The sequence below is a fragment of the Gambusia affinis genome, linkage group LG11 (assembly GCF_019740435.1).
Source record: "Gambusia affinis linkage group LG11, SWU_Gaff_1.0, whole genome shotgun sequence".
Classification (NCBI taxonomy): Eukaryota; Metazoa; Chordata; class Actinopteri; order Cyprinodontiformes; family Poeciliidae; genus Gambusia; species Gambusia affinis.
Genome location: NC_057878.1, coordinates 19070163 through 19094348, shown reverse-complemented (window position 1 = coordinate 19094348; position 24186 = coordinate 19070163). Strand labels below are relative to the sequence as shown.

At 35.8% G+C, this 24186-nt stretch overlaps 1 protein-coding gene across 1 annotated transcript in view; it reads left to right on the top strand.

Annotated features, from left to right (window-relative positions):
• Positions 1 to 11719: 11719 nt before the first annotated feature.
• Positions 11720 to 24186, top strand: part of LOC122839330 (ephrin type-A receptor 6-like) — a 255376-nt gene continuing 242909 nt past the window's right edge. The window contains exons 1-2 of the mRNA XM_044130796.1: positions 11720 to 11884; positions 12046 to 12129. Of these exons, the coding sequence (XP_043986731.1) occupies position 12129 (1 nt within the window). The 5' untranslated portion in view covers positions 11720 to 11884; positions 12046 to 12128. The remainder of the gene's footprint in view (positions 11885 to 12045; positions 12130 to 24186) is intronic.

Here is a 24186-nt window from a genome sequence, read left to right as displayed (position 1 = left end):
AATATCAAAAGAAAATGTTAGGCCTTGGAAGAAGGTAATGTCAATTTAAGTTAGGTTTATGTATATAACATTATTCACAACAAATGTCAACTTGCAGAAAAAAAGTCACTTCAATCAGGCAGACCAAAATGTTGCTTGCATTCCAGTTTTATTCTAGTTTTCAAATGATGCAGTAAAGTTCAGTTCATCATTAAAATTGGCAAAAAAAAATTCTAAGGAAAATCTTGATGATTACACCCCTTCACTGCCTTGCAACACTCCCTCTGCAAGCATGTAAAGACAGCAGAAAGGAAAACTCAGCTTAACAGAAAGAAACCTCCAGTAGAACCTAGCTTGGTGTACCATACATGGCAATGAAACTGGGTGTTTAAAAGGACAGAGCATGCACACAAAAAACACAGAAGCTCTGATTCTGAAGTGCTTTATATGTTAAAGAATATATAAAGAGCAAGTTGTGATTCCCTTAGGTGTTTTATCTGAGAACACAACTGAACAGATAAGCTCAGAGCCAGTTTACAAGTCTGAAGAATAAGAGAGGACAATCAGTTAGTCTCAGAAAAGCTCAAGCAATGGCTATGTTTAGGAGAGAGTTAAACACTGAAAGAGTTGATCAAGTATATGATCTATAGAACATGAACATAAAGGTATACATGAAGTTTCTGAACAGAAACACTGGACAGAGGAAACAAAGTTAAAAGCTGCAAATATTGCTAAATTGGGGAGTAGAAGGAGAAAGTAGCAGAGTGAGCAAAACCGGTCACTATGTCCTGCAAATTTACCAGTTTAATGTTTTGAGCTGCTTAGCAGACACAGTAAGCCGTAGCTTATAATAGCATAAATGGTATTTAAAAATTATGTCCAAGTACTGTATACTGATGGGTTCTCAAGAAAGTTGAAATTTTCTTGAAAAAGCTCAAAACTGTTTTCTCTGTGGAATGAAAAGTCAGCCAGCTGAAAACCTTAACAGGTGTATGTTTACTCAGATGGTAAGAAGAACCTTAGAAAATGTATGTTTCTGAAAAGAAAACTGACCATATCTTCATCTTTGTTTTTTCACAGTTATAATAAACACTCTACAAACATGAAGGAGAAAGAAAAGCCAGTGAGAGCCGAAGATTGGCAGAAATCTACTCCACACGAGAGCCTCTTCAGATCAGAATCCTGCCTTCAATTAGGTATGCACGGCCACTCCCACCTCCCTCCTCAACACACTCCTCTCCATCTTCTCATAGCTTTCCTTCATCTAAGCCTCCCCCTCATTAAAACCCTTAATTGACTCATTCACACCTGCTCATGCAGCAGCTCATTTGGGACAAGGCTCCACCAGAGCAAATTTTCTCATCAGCTATGAGTTCACTCTGGTGCACAATGTCCTTCACTCACCTACAGGGCAAAACAATAACCTGAGATGATGCGTGGGTGAACACAAATATGTCAATGCTTTCTCAATGTGTGAAAGCACACATGAAGACATGGAAGATTTTATAAGGCTGCAGTTTACTTTGGCCCTTCCCCACTTCATAGCTACATGTGGCACATAGGTGTTACCATTTTGTCACTGTGTCCTTTCCTTTGTGTAACAGTTTATTTCTCTTGGTAATTAGGTATTTAAATTACTTATTGAGAGAAAAGTCTTTAATAAAAATGGGTTAAATCTAATTTATGATGCAGTTTAATTAAGTTGTCCTAAAAACTTAAAATCTTTGGACAGTCACTGATTTTTTCCCCCCACACTTCTAAATAGCTTTGTGACATGCAAGGTTTAATCTAAATCTAAATGTTTGATCTAAATGTTATGATATATTCAAATTACCTATGCCCTGTGAGCTACCTCAAACATGTATGCTTTTGGTGTTTCTAAATAAAAAGTTATTAAAAAGCAACCCACAGTCCAGTATTGGTTACCAACTTGGATGGAACTGAAGTGGATGAAAACTAAGACAAGTTTTGGGGGTGTTTGATTAAAAAAGCTGAAGTTAGTTTGTGAAAGAAAAAATGGCAAACAAAAGCAGAAAGTGAACCATTAGGTCAAATATTAACTAGTATTTACCAGTAACACTACCCTTAATTTTAAATTAAGATATCTCTCAATACCTATTGTTTTTAGCCATGTTCTGCCTTTGTCCACCCTTTAGGCATGTCTATACTACCATTTCTAAATGCCTTATCATTTTTACTAAATGTGGATGATACATTTTTTGAACATGACAGGATTTAGAAGCAGAACCCCAATTGTGAGTGATCCAGTTGTAACTGTCATATGTCATGTCAAACATTTCCTGTTCTGTCAAAGCTTTTGCCACCAATAAATCAACCCATCCATTTTCCATCATCCTTGTCCCTAGTGGGGTCAGGGGGGGTGCTGGTGCCCATCTCCAGCTAACGTTACGGATGAGAGGCAGAGTTCACCCAGGACAGGTCGCCAGTCTGCAACACAGAGGCAGACAGGACAACCATGCGCACACACAACTCACACCTAGGGAGAATTTAGAGAGACCAATTAACCTAAGAGTCATGTTTTTGGACTGTGGGAGGAAGCCGGAGTACACAGAGAGAACCCGTGCATGCACAGGGAGAACGTGCAAACTCCATTCAGAAAGACACCAGGCCGGGCAAGGCAACAGTGCTACCAACTTCGCCACTGTGTAGCCCTTAATAAGCCCATCTCCAGCTAATGTTCTTAATTTCCAAACACTGGTTTAATTCTGGTTTCATTTTTAAACAAATATCTCTAGGTTTACAAATAAAATAGCTTCTGCAATCTTATTGATCCATTTTGCACAAATTAAGGAAACTGTACCAATCATTCACTGTCATACTCAGTCTTAGTTGTTGGTGGATTGTCATCCAGTAATTCTTGTTTAACATTTTTTCCCCTTCTCCCACAGGGAGAATTTAGGTTGGTGATTTAATGATGCTTTACAGTTCCTCCAAGGGTGAGAGGCCACAGTGCTAATGTTGACATGACAGCAAAGCAAGTCAGCTTTATTTATACAACCAAGATTCAAACCAAGTTAAAAGTCATAAGGGAGCTTTTTATAATCTACATTTTAAAAAGTTAACTTAACAAATTCAAAAATGTATATATTTATTTTATTTAGGAACAATTTGGAAAAAAAACATTAGAGTTATGCTAGTACTATAAAGTGCTATCAAGTTGCTTTTAGCATGTGATTTTCTCTGTAAGCCTGGAAATGAATAAGTCTTTAAAGTGTGACACTCAGTTGTATCTCTGTTTAAGAGTCTTCTTTTGAAATAATTTTGTAGTGTGTGCATGCATCCTATACGTTTCAGCCCTAACTGTCCATGCAAATAGGCAAGAAGAATTGAAGAATTGAAGAAAACACAGTAAAAGTCTCCTTCTACGCCTGCAGAAAGAGAGAATGAATCAAAGAACTGAGAAAAACAGCTAAAAACAACACATAACATATGTGAAAACATATTAACCTTACCAAAAGGCAGACATAACTTATCAATGCAACATGTGTGGCAACTGCAGGACAAGTTAGGCACACTCCTGCTGGAGAATAGCAAGCACCAGCAAAATGTTTAAGATGCTGCAGAAAGCAGGTTGGATCCCTGAGCAACAGTCTGGAGTGTTTTTCCCAGTGTCAATTCTTGGTTATTTATGTTCATTCAGAGGACAGAAGAGTCGGCCTCTTATTTTTCTCAGCATGAAGTTATTAAAGATTGGTGTGACATTGCTCTTCTTCTGAGTATGACCTGAGTGTGGTTCAGTTTCTGTCCTCCGCCTTTTTCCTGGCTCATTCCTGTGGCATCTTTGTTGTATCTCATCAGTTTCCAGCTGTGTCTGTCCTGAATTACAATTTGTTTTTGATTTATGTTACTGTTTTGAGTATCAACAGCTCTTACATCAAAGGAATTGTTATGTAGAATTATTAAAAATAGTTTAATATCACACAAGATTGTTTTACCAACCTTTAGTTTTGTTTAAACAACATATTTTGATCCACCTAAGGCCAGCAAATAAAAATCTCTGCAATTGATCTTGCAGCTATTTTCATGGTCAGTGCCTCTCTCTGTCCCCTTTGTACCCCATTCTTCACACTACTCAGAGATTAGCTTTCCCTGAGTAGAGCTCACTTCAGCAAAATGGTCTCATTAATGGCCAAAGAAGCTTGGCCGAGGGCAATCTGAATCTGTCTGCGATTAGTCCACACAAGACATTTAATCTGCCTTGTGCATGATGGACACTGCTGGAGAAATTGAAACCATCTATGGTAGGACAGCCCTCTGTTATTACAATAAAGAACAGTTATTAAACTGTCTGAAGCATGGGGGAGTCAATCCTAATAAGCTCAACAGTGATGCCCCTCCTCTGTCCTACTATCTGTACTGTCTGATTTCCTCATTTTTCCATCAACCCTCCACCCACCCACACACACACGCGAGCGCACACACCCTCTCTCTCCAAACTCTTCTCTTTTTTTGTCAATATCCCACACATCTTTCACAAAACGAGTGTCCTGAGGTGTATTCATTTGTGCTTTGAAGTTTCTCATCAACAATGAATATAAAGTCAGTCGACGGGAGGCATTATACAGTACCAAAAAGGAGTTTTAGAAACAAACATTCAATCTTCTAACCAATTACTTTGTCTGGAATGGTAACCCAAGAAAACATAAATAGTTTCAGACAGTTTCTGAACATAAAAAGTATTTTAAAACTCTACTTAGAATAAATGAAAACATAAAAAGCTAAGTTATGGTGAAAAATGCAGTTCAGGTCTACTTTCAGGTAAGCATTTCTGGCTCTAGCTAGTGCAAGCCTAATAACATAAACATAAATATGTTAATGTTATGAAACTGTTAAAGATGACTTACAGTACATGAAAATAAATGTGTGCACCAGAATTAGCAGCCTGGCAGAAGTGTCCACCTGAAATAGTTGCTGATTCATGGGTAAGAGAGAGCATGTATTTACCAATACCTACTTGGTAAATACACGTAGGTATGTACAAGTAAATACAAATAGGTATTTACCGATCCTCAAGTCTCCACTCATCACTCAAGGGGAACAGAAAACAAAGAACATAAAAACAGTACCTACCTTGTGCTTCACCTTTCCCAACCATAACCACTCAAAGATGTCCAAGCTACATAGTGATGAGGTGAAATTGCTTATTACACCTTTGTGTAGTTGTGTTTTCATTATTATTTGTTTTTTACATTTTAGAGCCATATCTGACTGGTTTGCTTCAGCAATTGTAAACATTTGGAGAAGCACTAGAAAATGTATTCCATAAGGTCAAACTAAATATTTGTTTAGGGTTGTTAAAGTGACTATTTAGCTTTTAACATTTAAAAAAGCCAGAAACAAGTATTTATAAAGCCACTGCATACTGTTGCTCCTCCAGGGTGCCTAATTTGTCACCAGGCGGGTTCTTGCATACAATTCATAATCACAAGGTGATTTATGGTGCAAAAAGTCCTGCCGGCTAGAGCTCTCCTTGCTGAAGCATAGTATTACTAATGGAACTGTGTGGAAAGCATGAAGCTGTAGATTTGTTTTAAGGTTGTGTCACTTGGCAAAGCATTGACATATATACAGTTGATCACAGAGAGTCTTATACACTTTTGATCAGAGTGTGTCACTGTGGTCACACTCACTGATCATAGATGAGTTATTGACCCTCCACAGAGCAGTGGCTTTTGTTAAACAACTGCAATTCATCACATGCCTCATGGCTGGAAAAGACACGTGTTTCATCAAATGTGAATTCAAAAAGAATAAGGAAAGCCGAGGACCAATTTTATGTCCTTCTTTGGACAGAGTTTGCTGACATTTCATTGAAGTCTCTGTGGTTTAAAAGTAACCTACTCTCCTTCCTCCAAATTTCCTGATCTGGCATTGAGACTAGATTTGCCCTGAAAAGGTTTACCTTTGCAGAGAAGATGGCACGTTGGAGATTCTTTAGGTTTGATCATTCTTGGAGTCGTATTGCATGTCTAAATTTGAATATAATTCAAGCAAAGCTTTTCTTTGTCTTTTTGGCTTTCAACAATGTAACTAGAACTTTCAATGATAAGTATTGTGAAGGGTACTTAATGGGTTTTAGAGGTTATCCAAACTATGGTTTCGTTCAGAAATTCTTGAGTTTTTACCTTATAACACTTCTGTGACCTCTGCCTAAAAAAGCTGATGTATAAAATTGTAAACTTCTCATATGCCCTCTGGTGGAAGATAGAGGAACCACAATTGGAATCGAAACCAGTTCGATGCAATGGACAAAATTTTGTGATAATCATTACCTTTTTTCAGATTTATCTTAATTGTGTAATGTTTCTTTAAATGTTGGTGTAATTCCCACCTAAAAATGTCAATACATTTTTGAAGATTTTATTTTTCTTATCCGGCAAAAGATAATTTTTTTTTCAACTTGCAACAAGAAGTATTTGAAAAAATACAAAAATCTTTTATAATCTATGAGTTTTATTTAAATTTCTTTAATTTAATAATGTTGAAGCAAATATATAATGTCCTAATTGGGTAGGAGCAGAACAGTGCAGCTTTTCAATCACAAGCACCAATAATTAATGCACCTTCCTAAATCTTTATCTGCAAGCAGGTGTGTTTCTGTGTCCTTGTGTTGTCAGACATAGATGTGCTTTTGTTTGTTGAAGCACGCTGAAATATTTAATCTGTAATGCAACTACAAGTGTGTCCACAAGGTGAACTAAGCTCAATTAGGAACCACAAACAAAATGTGTGTGTTCCTCACTGCTATAGAACAGAGATTCTAATCAATAACTGCCTCTCCAGGCAGAGCTATTAGCAAACAGTACCATGCCTAATAACTGAGGCCTGACCTTTTTCTTTAATGCTTTCTCTTCTGAGCCTAAGGCAGTAGTGACAGTATGACAAAAGTGCAGCAAGGAGAAAAGGTGAACATTGTTTTAGTAGTTTGTAAATGTAATGCAGATTGATCACTGTCTTTACAATCTTGCGTATAATATTCCTGTTTGCCAAGGCTGTTGGGGATAAAAAAGACAAGGTTAAGGTTCTAAAGTGAAGTGATTCATGGATCTGACTGTTTTTATTTATATTGAGTCATGGTATGCTTCTCTGGCATTTTTACACTTAAGGTAATCGTCATATTTCAAACAAACCATGTGCCATACATAACGTAAATTTGCATAGACAGAAGGATCTGTTTTATTGGGGGTTTTTTAAATTGCATACCCAGAACACTAAAATAAAAATTACAAACCAAAATGTCACTCTGCTCTAAAGTCAATTTGTGCAACAAGATTCAAACAAAAAATCTTAAACTGTAACTTTCCATTCCAATGTTGCTGCTTCAGGAAGGGTTTTATCTTAAGTGAAATACCCATGCCTAGGCTACTTTATCAGACCGCCTTTAAAACTCTTGTTTTCTCTGATCTTCACTCTTCCTCCAAGTGCAGCTTTCAATAATAACATCACTTTCATGAGTTTTGTCTTATGGGGGGTAAAGGCTTGATGGTGGTACAGGAAGACTCACATTTATCTTTAAGATTAATTGACTCATGTTTAGATGACAGCTGGCAAACAGACTCCAATGTCTGTGCATCAGTGTGCAATAAGCCACTGAGAAAAACTGTTCTGCTGAGTATTTGTCAGTGCATGTCCATTCATATATTTGTCTTCTTTTTCTCTTGTGAGATTACATTTTATTATATTTTCCAAGTTAAAAGCAAATTTACTTCTGAATGTTGATGGAAAAAATTCAACATATCGCTGTGTTCAGAATACAGCTCTTAATATTTAAAGAACCTTCCTTTAAGCAACTCTTGTTCTGCCAAAGTTCCTATTTTGTTGTTGGATTACATGTTGCAAGTTTAAAGTTACTCCAACATTTCCATATTAGCACTACAAAGACAGCAATCATTTTATGTGGCAAATGATGACTTGCTTTTATTCTTGTATCTGCAGCTGAAATACCCCCGTTCACTCTCTCACACACTTTGAAGCCCAACTCATTGGCATGCCGTCAACTTGAAGCAGGAGTGTAAGAGGCAAGGCTCAATCAGCATTAGATTTGACATTGCCCCTGAGACACTGGTGTGTAAATAGGCACTTCACAGGAGTTTACACAGTCATTCACAGCTCTATACCATAGGCATAGGCTCTACACTCCCCAAACTGACTTTTTTTTCCACAGAAGGGTGTTATTTTCTCTTTGTTCTCCTTAGGACCATTTAAACTGTAAAACTAAATTAGGCTGATTGCAATGCAATTGTTTCAAAAAGGGTACTTTGATGAATATTCAGTGTTGCCATAAAGAGCTCAAAAGAAAGTAGAGTTACGCATATAACAAATGCATTACATTTTTTATATATATTTCTGGAGAACATACTGTTTTCCAGAAATCACAACATTGCCAAAATTAATTTCTAACAATATGATGTGTTGTATAAATACTCTGCTTATGCTTAGCTAGTAATTAGGATAAATGTCCTTCTAATCACTGCAAACAGATATCTGAGAAGCTAACCATAGCAGGGGTCATGATGTTTTGACTTGATGAAGAAGAAGAAATTTTTTACACAAGTGTGTAGGTTTCGGTTTAGAGTAAAAGCCCATGTTGGCTTTCACAATTTACAAAATCCCCATTAGCATCTGTTAAAAACTGAAATATTTGATCAGCACAAACATAAAACAGTAACTAGGACATCCACGTTGCTCAAGTCCTTTACTAAATGAGATAGGTAAGTTAGAGCTGCTGGTGCAGGACATTTAACGCACCAGACCAAGAATTGTCATACTGCTTATGAAACCTCATGAATCCGTATAAAAGACTACAGTTTTTCATGTGGCAACAAGAAGAAAAAATGACCTGACAGTCTTTACAATGTTTGGTCTGATTTTTATTTCAGACGTGGATTATTTAGGCAATCAAATTCATCCCAAAAGTTCTTTGGTGGCATTTGGTGGCATTTGGCTGCACCAGCGCAAACAAGTCGTCTTGTTATGGAGGGTGAAAAGGGATAAGCAAAGGAGCATGCCAAGTCAAGAAAGAGGTTGTTTATCTTTTTTTTATTATTTATTTATTTAATTTTTTTGCCAAAATCACTTTTGGCAAGAAATGAATTAGGGAAGGTGACAATATGGTCTTCTACCTTCACCACAAAATCATAGAGAGTGGTGTGGAGAACACTTACCGTAATTTTCTCCTCATGTGAGCTTCTCCACTTTTAAGGCACATATGATCAGGATGCACAAGCTTTTCCCAAGGAAGGTATGCCTAGCACCTTCACTCTGCTCAAAGAATCATTACAATGGTTTATAAATAAGAAGTGGAATCAATCTGAATGATTTACTTCACACATTTTTTGTTGGCGTTTCCCAACCCTGGTCCTCAAGGCACACTGTCCTGGATGTTTTAGATATCTCCTTGCTTTAATACACCCGATTCAGAAGTTTGCAGTTCAGCCAACACCTGTTAATTAGCCATCAATCAAAATCATGAGCTGAAGCAAAGAAAAACCTAAAACATCCACAACAGTGTGTCTTGAGGACCATGGTTTGGAAACACTACTCTAGGCACATATTATCAGGATTCAGGATGCACAAGCAGATAATATTTTTTGTATGTTATCAGTGTACTGGTAATATCAGAGTGCTGAAGAATGAAACTTCCTTTAAAGGAATATTTACTTTTAAAGTAGATAAATATTGAACACGGTGTTCTGGATTTGAAATGGGAAGTCAGTCTGGACAGAAGCTTGTGTTTCCCCAACATTATGATCACAACACTCTGAACTGCCAGCTTGGCTTTGGTAGATAGCAGCAAAGAGTTAACGCTTCAATGCAAGGATAGTGTTGAGGGAGAAACTAAAAACACAGTCAATCCCAGAATGCCTGGACGTTGAAGTTGCTCCTTGGGGAAGTGGGATACAGGGGATTAATAGAGACTTGTATGATCCACCTCTGCTCCCAAACAGATAGGAGCAAAGAGTCACTTCTTACCAGGAATCATCAAGTCCCTGTCTACTGTAGCAGAAAGGAGGAACAATTGCCTGTGGATTAAATGAAGGGAAAATACCTCAGCTGTAAGATGAAACAGGAGGGTGTAAAGCTGAGGAGAATGCTCGTAGGATGGCAAGTAATTGTAATACTTTGTGTGAGCAAACAATTTCTTGTCTGCTTTCGACTAATGCGACACTACACACCAGCTTACCATGTGTCACATTATTCTGTGCAAAACTCCTAAAACCAAAATTATAATAAAAAGAGAAAATTAACAGAAAAATTATGTGGATTTTAATGAATCTATACCAAGAAGAGAGGAGAGTGAAAGTGTGTGTTTATGTGCCTCTGTGTGTACATGTCCTGATGGGTGTCAAAAAGAGCAGCAGATGTGTTAATTAAGAACATTAATTATGGTATTTTCAAATGAGTATCACATAATGTCTGCCTGACTTTAGAACTTTCCTGCAGCAATAAGCCCTCATCTCATTGCAAATAGTGCAATTCTTCTAGTTGTCCCCACTAGCATGCAGCCCCCACATTTATAATAACACTGCTTACTAATGTCTTGAGTGAGGTCAGTTTGACAAAATCATACATTGAATTTTTTCTTTTATCTTGGTGTTAATTAGTTACCGTTCTAAAACAAGAAAGTGTCCAGATCTCCCTTTAAGCAGCTATTTTTCCTACTCACAGTATATGGCAGTCTAAAGACTTTATGTCTAAAAGGAAAGACGTAAAAACTAAATTGTTACTGGAAAGAAGTAATGTCTTCTGGGCTCATATTTGTCCGCTGACTTTCTTTTCAAACCTCTGGCAATGTGATTTGAAAATATTCTGAGGAGAAAAATAAAAAGGAAAGCACTTTCTCCGAAAGTGTTGTTCTAGCTGGTATTCCCAGGAGGCCAGGTGCTGTTGTGAGCTCACTCACACTAGTTCAAGGTTTCATGCTCTACCGCTTACCTCACCGGCATTTGTTGTTATCTATGAAGTTAGCTGAAGTTTGACTCAAATGACTACTTTTTCAGGGTTTTGCTGTCTGCAAGGTTTAGTTGTGCAATTTTATTGAGTTTACTAATTTTACTGAAACTGGGTTTTAACTTTATGTTTCATTTTTATCTTCCTCTGTTATGCAGAACCAAGATTAATCAGTATGTTTGTAGTGTTGTGATATGATTGTTTGGTTTTTGTTTTTTTGTTACTGGTTTGTAACATTTATTTTAAAATGTTACACCATTTGATGCTTAATTCTTTTACATACATTTATTTACATACACAATGTTTGTGAAATATATTCAACAAATCCATACTGAAAATCTGCGACTTGGACAAAATAAAAATGATTGGCCAATGTCATAGTTCACTTCAGTGATATTTAGTGTGTTTGTCTTCAGGTGGAAATAGATGAAGGTATACAGCAAAATTACGTTCAAAGCCGACTTAAAAAAGAAACAAGGTGCTTTAAGGTGCAGAGCCCTCTTATAGCCACAGGCTCCGCCTACAAGAAAATAAAAAATAAAAAATCACTTCCAACTCAAGAAAACTCTCATAAAATATGCAAAATAAAATAACCATAACACTTACAAACCTGCGACTAAAATGCAATGCTCAATTGCATTTTAGTCGCAATTGAGCATTGCGACTAAAATGCTCAATTTTAGTCGCAATGAGCATTTATTAATAGAATAGAAAACACTCAATACGTCAATACGTATTGAGTATTGAAAACACTCAATACGTCCTGATGACATCATTACGCCACCACGTGACTCCCTCCCGGTGCGCCACAATCTGGAAATAGCCCTGTTTGAAAATTTTATCCGGGAAAATATTTGACCCTGAAAATTGCAAGTTAGGATGGATATGATAACCGAGGCAGGAACACCGTGCCAGTTTGACCTGAAACAAAAAAGTAAGTTGTCTGCACGGCTGTGCGAATGCGTGTGTGCGGGTGTGCTTGCACATTGACACGGACTTTATTTCATGACTAAGTCGCAGCCCTTGACGCCTCCTCCGTCACAGAAACATAGTATTCATCTGAGTAATTAGGTCATATGTTCAATCCCACTGCAGAATGCCGGCGCCGAGGCCTGGATTTGAGGACCCCTGACAAGTGTTTCAACTGTTGCGTACGACTCAAAAACAACTGAGCTGAAAGTAAGTTAATAGGATTCATTTTTAATCTAATGGGCTTTTAGAAATATCAGTCTGACCAAAGGTATTAACCAACATAAATATATTCACTTGCACGTCCAGTAACATCCCTAAAACTTCAATTTAAATGCTGATGAATAGTAAGTCTACATAGAAAAAATATTCATATAAAGTTCATAGCATTTTACTCTACAAAAGGTTGTTTGAATACCATTTCCATATATTGAACTTTTTAATTTGGCTCAACTGTCAAGGCATGGAAAGACTTATTGCCACATCAATCAAATGTCTTAAAAAAACAGCCCAAGAACAGCTGTGGATTTGTCTAAATTTGTGCATGCATGTGTCTTCAGGAAGTAACAGCCAGTGAAGTGGGAGAGTGTAATCTCAGTTGTGGTGTTGGCAGATGGAGAGGGAAAACCACTGACAACACAGCTGGTCCTGTGCTGTGCTACTCATAATAATCATCAAATTTTCCATAATTTCAAAACTCAAGGTTGCTTGTGTAAATCACAACAGCAAATCGCCCCACACATTTTAATTTATTTATTTGCTGGTTACCCAGTGCAAATTCCATACAATTTGATGCGACTTACTTTCATGGTACAAAGATGACAGCTAGCTTTCAGAGCCCCTTTAAATTCCCAGTTTTAAGGTGAACTAGTTGCTGTTAATTTGTCTCTTTTAAAATAAACAAAAAAGAAAGCAGGGCTGCATATTGGCAGAGTTGGTAGCACTGTTGATATGCAGTGAGAAAGACCTGGGTTAAATAAAGAGTTGAGGGTCTTTTAGCATGGAGTTTGCGTTTCAGCATGTAAATGTGTGTTTTCTCCTGATTCTTTGGCTATTTCCTACAGTACAAAAGAGGACTGTTGGATTAAATGAATACTACAATTTGCTTTAAGGTGTGAGTGTGTGTGTGTGTGCATGGTTATTTGTCCTGCATGTTTCTATCTTGTTCCATGACAGTATTACCTTAATTCTCACCCAGTGACCATTGGGGATAGCCCATGACCATACGAGTTATAGAAAAGCGATGGATGGAGGAGAAAATACCCCACAAAAACTCAGAAGTGCAGAGACGCAACATTTCACCATGTTCACACTAAAAACACTCGAAGCAGAGTTTATTCAGATACTGTCAGAACACACTGTTATTTTGGTAACATTTACACTATCATTGCATAAGAACGGCCATAAAGAAAGAAAAAGTTTTGGTAGGAAGAAAGAAACAAAACAACAACACACTTTTGTATTCATTTCACATTGTAGAAGATCCTTGTGCTTACTCATATTCTGTTTCATGCTTTACTGTGTTTACCTGTTAGTTAGACTACAGTTCCATTTATAGTAGACTCTGTAGAGTTAATTTTTCTACCCTAGTTAAGCCATTACTTTCCCTCAGTGCCTCGAGGCACATATTTTCCACAACAGAGTCATTATTTTAACTGACTTAAAGTGGAACAAGGACACTGTTCAATCTGGCCAGAATAGTTCATACTTTATTGACAAATTTAAGTGTGGCACTCCTGGGAAGTTCAGTCAGCAGAAAAGTGAGAATGACATAATCTCCTCATAAACCACAGCCACTTCAAATGTCTGGCCAGTCATGCAGTCATTTTAGGACACTGTATGGTTTCTTTGTTTTTTCACTGATTGTAAGGACAAGTGCAAGAACAAGTTTTTATCTAGAACAAGTGCAAGAAGTCTAATTTTTTTCCACATCCAGTCATTAGATTCAGCAGTTTCACATCCAGCAATAATTCCTACCAGTTTTTAAATGGTCTGGTTGAACTAAATCACTGTCACATCCTCCCCTTACCCTGCAAGTCTTGATAATCTCTTCTAGTTGGACAATACATATTATTGCATGCACACAAAGGGGAATGATATCACTAAGACCTTCCTTGAAACTTGACTTAGGCTTAGCAAAAATGACTTGGGGAAAATCTGTGATAACTTGTGAAAAAGAAAACTGGCTGTCACTCCTACAGAACTGAAGTTGCCATAATGCCTATAGTGTGTTTTTTCTAATTTCACTCTGTGAAAGTTAGTTGTAACCTTTGTTTTGTTTTTGGTATCAAAATCCCACATACATAATTATTTTTATGAAGCTCCCCTACTAATGCATTCATTTCTGTTAGCTATTGATCGAAGGAAGACCACTATTCTGCAGTAGTTCCGCAAGGGAGGTGTATCGACTAGGGCAGGGAACTGCATGTTGCTACACTAAGGAGAAAAGATGAGCATGTCTACCGCGTTATGATGGATCACCGTGAGCTTCAAAGGAGCTAATTGGGTCTTGATGAGGCTAGTGTTTTACTGAGAAAGAATAGAAAGCTAGATTAGCACATTAGCAGGGATAATCAATGAGAAAATGAAGGTGTGCCATTGGTCTTTCTTGTGTTTGCTGACCATACACATTTTTGCATCTTGAAAAACTGCTCTCAAATTTTAATCCTTAAAGATAAAAAAATGTGTATACTAAATAATGCTCACCTTTTATCAAGCAGTAACTCAAAAAAGTCTTTACCAGAGTGCACAAACTAACATGCTTTCTAAGAGCAATTGTATATTTGGGCAGGTATTGCAGGTTAAATCTGGTAATATGTACAGATAGAAGAAGATAAGAAGACCTAATGAATAGAATAGGTCTTCTTATCTTCTCCTATTATACAGAGTTTGTATGTGGTAAGGACTTTGGATTTTATAACAAAATGTTTACTTGAAATAGTCTAAAAAATAAATTAATTCAGTCAAATAAATGTCAAAAATGTATCTTATTTTCTGAAATACATAAAAATCTGTATCTTATTAATCTGTGAGTTATGATCACAATAAAGACATGTGCAAATTGAAATCAGTGAACAGGCAAGTAGAAGAAAGTGGTTCTGTTTGTTGTGTTCTAACTCCTCTTTGTACTTTTGCCATTTTGTCAGATATTTTGGGGGGGTAAAAAGGGGAATATTCCACTAGACATTTCTTACCTGTTATGCATTAATTTGCACCATCCTTGGAAATGTTTTATATGGACCTTCAGTCAATCAATGACTGAAGGTCCATCTATTTATTGGTAATGTACCACATGCAGATATGCAAATGCTTTTATTAAAAACCTCAATCACCTTTTAATATGGAGTAGCAGCAGTTCTTCTCCATGGTCGCCTGTAATTGTAGAACATCTCTCCTGTTCTCACAGGCATGTCTATACATCCTACACTGGAATCTCATTTAAAGTACCGTAGTTGCACGCAGGATCTTGTTCTTGCTGTCATGATCTTCACTTTGTGATGCAGCTCTTTTTTTTTTCACCACAACAGATTGGATTAACGTCTTCAGTGATGTACACAAAACCACCATCTGTCTATCCATCTTCAAATCCATTCTACCATTACTTTTGAACAAGACACAAACCTAGTTTGTCATCGAGTCGAAGAGTGATCACCAAAGCAGAGGAAGCAATACACCTTTTTCTGGTGAACCAAAGCTTGAGATTTAGTAGAGCAGACTCTTATAAATGTATCTACTACATAGTTCACTGTAAACCAATGTCTTTATGTGAGTCGCATAAACTATAGAATTGAATTTTTTTTCAATTATTTCCATAGCACATATGCAATGCTTAAAGACTTAAGAATGCAAGTTAGTTTGGTCACATGAAATAGGGGTTGGAATTACCAATTTGCACATTGACTACAAACCAAGTTAACAAACAACAAAAAAAATCAGCAAAATTTCCTTTCTCATTTTAACAAGATTTCTAGTGTAGGACTGGGTTTCCTCCAGTAAAAGGTTAAGTACAAGTCTTGTTAGTTACTTTTGGATATTTATGTCACATTTTGTTTCTCTCCTTCTGTCAGCAACTTGCAAGTTCTCTTAATTGCTGACAACTGTTAAAGGCTAAAGTCTTTTTAGGTTTCAAAATATTTTTACACCGGTTAGTGATTGTCAGGTGCAAACTCTAGAGAAAACGTATTCATCTAAATTTTAATAAGCTCCACTTATTAAACACCAAGATCTACATTATTAACTGAATTAATAAACAAAACAAATCCCACTGTCATAATGTGTTAGGTGTTGGTGTAAGGCTGTGACTCAATTACTAAAACTGACTATAAAATATTTACAGCATAATTGAGTTTATTGAAATGGAAAAAGCAAATTAAGGTTGGGAATTGTATAACTTTGAGATTGACTCATGTAGTTGACTGTAGTCTCCTTTCTGCATTCAGTATACAAAGCTGTGTCATGACCTCAAGCAGTACTGCTTTTCTACAAGTGCTGACCACAGCACGTATTCTCACAATACTGTCAATTCCAGGTGAGAGCGTTGTCTGTTTATTCAGATTAAGGGGTCCAGCCCTCATACAAGAGTCAATATTGCATCCGTAATTCAGTTGCAGTGAACAGGAACATCTACAACATACACCGGGACATCTGGATTAGTGTAAAGGAGACATAGCTTGCCATAGGCATCTGGTTCTTAACCCTGAGGGAGGAGTCATACATGTTGTATACTCTTCTATTCTTACCATGCACAGTGCTGTAAAAACTGTTTATTATTTTATTTTCGATTGTTTTGGTTATGCTTAAATGCTTCAGACTATTAAATAAATTTTATTATCAGACAAAGATAGCATACATAGATAAAAATGCCTTTTCAAAATTTTAAATTCAATCATTATGGTAAAAAAAGCCATCCAAACCAAAACCGTGTGCCTTGTTTAGTCATGAATAACTGTAATTAGCCACAATTTTACGTTTTTGGAAACTGCCATACACAGACCTGTTTCCTGGATGAAATTCAACAACAGATTATAAACAAAGTCATTATTCTCAATCAGTTTGTTGTGGGTTACAAAGACATTTGGGACTTTAATGAAACACAGTGAAATCCATTATCCACCAATGGTGAAGACAGCGGGAAAGCCTACCAGGATTGACCAACATACCAAAATTATTGCATCAACATTGCCAGTAGATCATAAAAGAATCAATAATGACATATAAAGCACTATTGCTTTACTTGTCAAGTTAAGGTCTGTGTTTATGATTGAACAATATAGCAAAACAAGAGACCTTTTTACATTTCTTCAGTCAAAAGTCATTTCCACATTTGTAAAACTAATTTCTCATTTTACAGTCCACTAACTACATTGCTGACCAATTGTTTAAATATATTTTTATTGTTGTTCATTTCTTTAGGTAAGCATTTTTCACATGCTGAAAAAAATATTTGTATTCTCCGTTTTCCAATCCTTTTAAAAAATATGCTGTTGCTTGGATGTACCATGTTTTTATTAGAAACATTGTTAGTATATAAATACTGACCCAGAAAAATAAGTCTTGATGGTAAATAATTAGGCTGTTCGGATTAGATTTTAGAAAGTTATAGAATGGCTAAATTTGGCCAAAGTCTAACAAACCTACATGGTGTTTTTTTTTTTTTATAATATGAGATAATATGCTAATTTACCACATGGTACTCGGGTCTCTAAACATAAAACATCTAAAATAATCTCATTAAAAGTAAAAAAAAAAAAAAAGAAAAAAATCTGTGATGGATGAGGAGTTGCGTGTTTCTACTTTTCTCAGTGGTTTCTATGGAGAGTGTAAGATGAGCAGTGGTGCAGTATTCTAATTTAAACTCTGCCTGAACTCTGCATTTGAATTCTTTTGAAATCCTCTACAGCCCAGTCATGCAATTTTAAACGCATCTATACAATAGTAGCTGCCTTTCATGTCTATCAGCGTATCCCGTTTTCCCACACACTGTGGCACATTTCAAAAATAGATTGACTTGAAACTTTCATCAGGTTTTACCCCCATTTCCTTCATGTCTTTTTCACGCATCACCTTTCAGCTGATTGTAATCCCAAAATTCATCCTTTTCTTATTTCTCTCATCAGCTCAAATAAATAAATATGCAAGATAAATTATTTTGTGTATATAAATATAGCATCTATCATTGTGTGTGTATATATAATATATATTTGAGATTCAATACACTGGATCCTGGCATTCATGTGGATATTAGTTTGACACATACCAACTGCAGATTCTTGTAGATGAAGCAAAAGCATTTCCTGAGAGACGGCTAATAAGCCATACCAGAAATGCACAGGAAGGCTTTGAGAGATATGGTAAAGATTCCAGTCAGTACAAAGAGTGGGGAAAATCCTGAAGCACCCAAACTGAACAACAAGAATCCAGAAGAATCTGATGCAAACATGACATAGACATCTGACCATAACGGCATCAGATGTCTGGTGTTCACAGCTAGAAAAATAGGATGTATAGTAATAATAGTGGGGGAATTCCATTGTACTACTGCATTAATATTTTGCATTTTGTACAAGTAATGTCCAAGAATTTCCATTTCAACAAATGTGATACAACAGCGTAGTGAGATCTCTAGAAACCATCCTGACACAGATATTTTTGATGTGTAGAAGGTTTGTGTGGAATAAGCAACAGAATGTACCACTACTAAAATATTAAGTGAGTGCTGTTATGGAAATAACTTGATGATGCCATTATGTAACCTTATGCTTTCATAAGCAGATGGTCTGTTTGCACTCATGCTTAGCTTAGTGTTCTGAATCCTTGAAACGGCTGACTTGGCTGACTTATGACTATAAAATGTGGGGTTGAATGTGCTCCTTCTTTGAATAGTTCACATGTATTGGGACTGGTGCTGTTGGATTCAGTTTTCAACTATGCAAGGATGGAGTAAGTTATTTTACTGCTTTCACACCATTCACCATTATTGTTTATTTTTCTTTTTCTTTTACTTTGGTATTTACTAATCAACTGATAATCGGACATGTAAAGTTCAAATATGAATGACAATTATTAGCCTAATTAATCAGAAAGTAGATCGTGATGTCACAACTCTTTCAGCTTGACGTATCTAGTCTAAGGTGAATAAATCTTTATTAATTCAGACTTATCAGTCTTGCATTATCTTAGATATCATTTAAAATGGCAGTGGTATTATCAGGGTATAGCTGCAGTATTTGAATATCAGCTGAGTAAATGCTACAGCAGTGATGTGCATGCATGATAACATGGCCAGAGTGGCTGTGGGGCTCTTCAAGCATAATGGTTTGGCATTATTTAACAAAAGTCTTTGTCTGGCTGGCTTATCAGGTGATGAAATTATATATGCCACAGTGTTAAAAGTGTAGGGAAATGATGGTGGAACATTATTTAACTTGGGCAATATATCTTATTAGGCCACTGAAATATAAGGGATATGTGCAACGGTTTTGGGAGTATTAGTGGTCTTATGTGAACATCGTGGCCTTTCATGTAAAGAGCACCCATTATCAGTAAAATGTTAAAGGTTAGCATAATATAACCTATGACTGATTTTCTTTCATCATTATATTTCCAAGACACTCAGTTTAATATAAACTACAATAAATGTGGATAACTGAACTAAGTGTACTAAAAACTTAAAGCTCTTCCCGCCCTGGTTTTACTTGGTAACCTTCAGTTTCTTCATAACTATGCATCGCCTTTTTTACTCTTTCCTTTTTCCAATTTTTCAACAATTTTTACTGTCCTCAATCTCTGGCAAGATTGACAGGATGAAATTAGCCATGTGTAAACACTTTATGCATCCATTTGCATCCCATCATCCCTTTCATCACCCATCTCCAACACCTTTCCCTAGGTGTACTTTTTTGCACATTGCGTTTTTTCAGCTGTTTTCTGCATTTTCGCAGCTTGAATAGTGAGATCGGGGAACATAGTATTGTGCTGTTCCTCTTCAGTAATGACTGAAGGTCACCTTTGGAGATTGAGAGGTGGAAATACACAGTCTCTAAGGAGTGACTGTGAAAGTTTTTAGACCTTACAGAATCCAGAACTATATGTATTTAGTGAGGGTACTAAGGTGGGATTTGCAAGCTTTCAACAAAACCTCCATTAATTAATTGGCATTTAACATTTAGGAAAAATTTGGTACTTTTCTGTAACATAATTATTGTCTTATTTTATCTGTCTTCACAGTAAAGTATAATCCAAAAACAGCTATTACCAGATTCATTCATAAATATTTAGCTTCCATAGCTCGATATACTTCACCGTTTTCAAATCTTGTTTTTTTTTTTTTGTTGTTCTTACTTTGTTTGTACCTGAGTACCTTACTGTACTGTTGTCTGTTCAGTTAGCCATTTTAAATTGCTGCAGCCATGCATATGATAAGTGTGGGGAGGAACAGTTTTATAGCCCTATTACCCTAACTCTGGTACTATGAACAAACTATTAGTCTCACCAGCCCTGACATTAATGCCCAAATGAGCAACAATCAACACAGACACTAAACCAGATGCACGAGTAGCTCAAGGTTGTAAAAAAAAATTAACAATAAAATTAAAAGTTCAGGGGTGTGATGAGTGTGTGTGGGAGTGTGCACACATGCATAGGATCTAAGAAACAAACCAGTAAGTCTCTGTAAGTTCCTCACCTTTCTCTCCTTTTCTGCATTTTAAAGATTTTACAGAGGATGTCACTACAGATTAAAAGTGCTTAATTACAGCCATTGTAGTGGCACATTCTGTTTTGAATTAGGAACATGGGCATTTAAAGTATGAAAGTTGAACTGATTTATTCCTTGTAGTCAGAATTCCATGCCATTAATTCAGTGTACATAGTATTACAATACAGTGGGGCTGTTGTAAACGAATAACTTAGTAATCAAGTAATCTATCGATTATTCTTACTATTAATTGAATTATCTGATAAAAAAAGATAAAGTAAGACATTGGAAAATCTAACATAACAGTAGTGTCACTATTAGATATCAACAGCAGTAAAATTTTTCACAGTTGAACTTCCCTAACAATAACTTTTCTGTAGTTTAGAAAATTAACCGTAACAATAATGGCTCACTTTCCAAGTTAACCTGAAGAAAAGTTATACAAAGATCTGAAATTATATTCAATTAAATAATAGAGGCAAGCTCACAAATATGCTTAAAAGAATTGTCTATACTCCAGCTTTTTGTTTCTGTATTCATCTTCAGTAATTTAAATAGATGAACTCTCACCTTGCCCAGACATTTAAAGCTTTTGTGTTTATGTTAGCGACGGGATTTGACACCTTTGTTTGTCACACACAGAAACATGTCTACCAGCTATGTCAAAAGCTTTGTAATCTGAAAAACCTGGTGCATAATATTTTCCTTCTTTAGGTAAAAAAAAAAAAGTGTGGATGCAACAAGGTACAAATGAGGTGACTGTATACCTGTAAGACTGTATTCACACTTACACATCTGTCTTTGTTGGCACCATTTCTTGCTCTTTCTTTCTAGAAATCATACAACTTTAACTCGTTGGGCATTCCCCTTGGAGCTTCACTTTGTTTGCTTTCTAACAATTGAAACCAGACAATATATAACTCCAAAAACATTTGAAACATCTGAAATTAAAGAGAACAGGGTAGTATTAAGGAAAGAAGTATGATTTCTGAAAACCAATCAAAGTCACCCTCAGCAATGTTATGTCCTGGTCTATTTGTACAGTAGTTAGAATTTAGTCAATAAAAGAACAATGACTGATGGGGAAACAGTTCATGTTGGATCTGTGAATTTAGCTTAAAATATTTTAGTGGGAAGCTGCAACAATGAAATATTTTAGCTTCAACCTTTTTTAGCTGGACCTATGACTTTTGGTCAATTAAAGGATGAGGTCGACAAAACTGTATATTTGCTTATGAATAACTTCCTGCTAGCTTGTGTTGCTAAACAGTGCATAATAAGTAAGCAAAATCCAGTCATTTTCCAACTTGGTTGAGTTTGGTTTCATGACATTCCCACAACCAAAGTTCTGAGAACCCAAGTACATAGAATCCAGTCTGAGAGGTGGAGATGCACAGTCAAGCAGAAATGCATAACCTACTCCACCTCAGTGAAGAGAGGTTGCCCTAAGGCAAAGGTCATATGTTTCTGCCCTACTTACATTTTTGCAGCTGGATATCAAAATATAGCATCCAAATAGGGACATGATTCAAAGTTACATAGACTGAAAATTGTAAAATATATATTAGGGTTTACAAACAATTATGCAATCAAGACAACCATTTGATTGCTGCATTGACCTGTCAGAAGCACAAACTATGTTGGTGATTTTGCATGAATAATTAATTGCAGTCCTTTGTCACCTGTTTTTGTCTTGCATTCTAATTTATTTCTATTGAAGTGTGATTATTTCTTCCCTCTTTTTGTTTTTGGACCTCAGCCTTTTTTCTAATGCACTTTGCTTAATTAGCTCTACTATTAGTGAAAGAAGTGCTTTATGACTGGAGCGAGAAACGTTTTATTCTAAAAGAACACAATGACAGTTCTACTCTACAAGATGTATTCTTTTTTTCTGCTGCATTAACACATCTTTCGGTTTACACTTGGTGCCACAGAAAAGCAAACTGCTGCACATTGTTTTCCTTTGATAGGATGTTTTCTATATGGAAAGAAGTGACACAATATTTCACTTTTAACTTTTATTGCAGTGATCATTTCACATCTTCTGTAATGTTGCTGAGGTCAGTACACAGTACTTTCGTGCAATATTTTTTCTGATTTTATTGCAGTCTGTGCTCATTAAAGAAAATGTAGTAAGTATGGATGCTTTGAGATTAAAGATAATTTAAAATGCAGTCTTTCTGATTGGTTTATCATTAATTACACGTTAACTTTCTGGGGACTTGTTTATGCTTGTTTATACATTCCATTAATGTCCATGTATTGAACATTAAGCTTAATTGTTTTTGATAAATACATGACATCATATCCTAGTCGAGTGTTACTACTGGAATCTGTGCATAATCTAAACATCTGATTAATAGCAAAATCTGTTTAAAGTTAAACAAAATATCTCCATTATTTTATTTGACTGCTCTTACAGAACATAATCTGTTGGCAAGATTCAAATATTACGTCTTTTTAACTCTTTTCATGTGAATTTATGTCACGAGTCAGATTGACCTTTTTATTTACAGGCTTGCTGGTTTAATTGCCAACTTCCCCAAAAGCACAATATTGGAGAATCTGTAAAATACAGGGCATTTTACAGATTGCCCTGTAAAATGATCATGACTTATTCGCCACTTTGGATAATGGCTATTTTAAAAAAGTGACCCTTTATTATTATTATTATTATTATTATTATTATTATTATTATTATTATTATTATTATTATTATTATTATTATTATTATTCTTTTCCTCTCCGTTTTAATATTGAGGTACTTCACAAATGTACATTTTGAATTTTGGCAGATGTGTCTACTTTTCACTTAAAGTAAAAATGATAAAATCATGATGATCCTACAGTTTTTCTCAGTTGTTTTGGTACATTTCCCAGATCAGAATTAAAATTCCCAAAGGTACTTGTTCAATCCTCAATGCCCTTGTGCACTTCAAAAAACTGTTTCTCATTTATACACCATGGATGTACCAAAAATGTTGGTACATCCATGAAAGTGGTTGTGCATTATGTATGTGATCATGTATTTGCTGTTTCCTACATTTTCAATTGCTTATTTTGATCACAATGTTTTATATGAGTCTCTGCTGAATAATCTCAACCTTCACATTTAATCACAAGTTAGCTGCGAGTCTTTATGTACAAAATTGTTGAAAAATTTGCATTTTTATTGTTTACACTGTAATTTGTTGATAGACTATGCCAAAAAAGTGGTTGAAAACTGTTAATTCACAAAATCAAAATGTTTAATGTTTTTTTGTGATTTGTTTATTTTTCATGCTTTTTGGCTTTTTAGCTTCTCTTGCTTTAAAATATGATGTCACATAACCATTAATGAAGTTTTATCAGTTTCTTAGTAGTACCAAATTCCTTTTTCCACTTCATCTGTCCTTCTAACCTTTATGTTTGGTCTTCTGCTGTTAGGCTGAATTCTTTTGGATTTTGGTCCTTAATTGCATTTTGTACATTTGTGCTCTTGGTTTTAATTTCCTCTGTTTTTAACCTACAATTTCTTAACTGCATAATGTGTGTGAAGTGGAAATTAATACGCATTAGACAAACAGACAGAT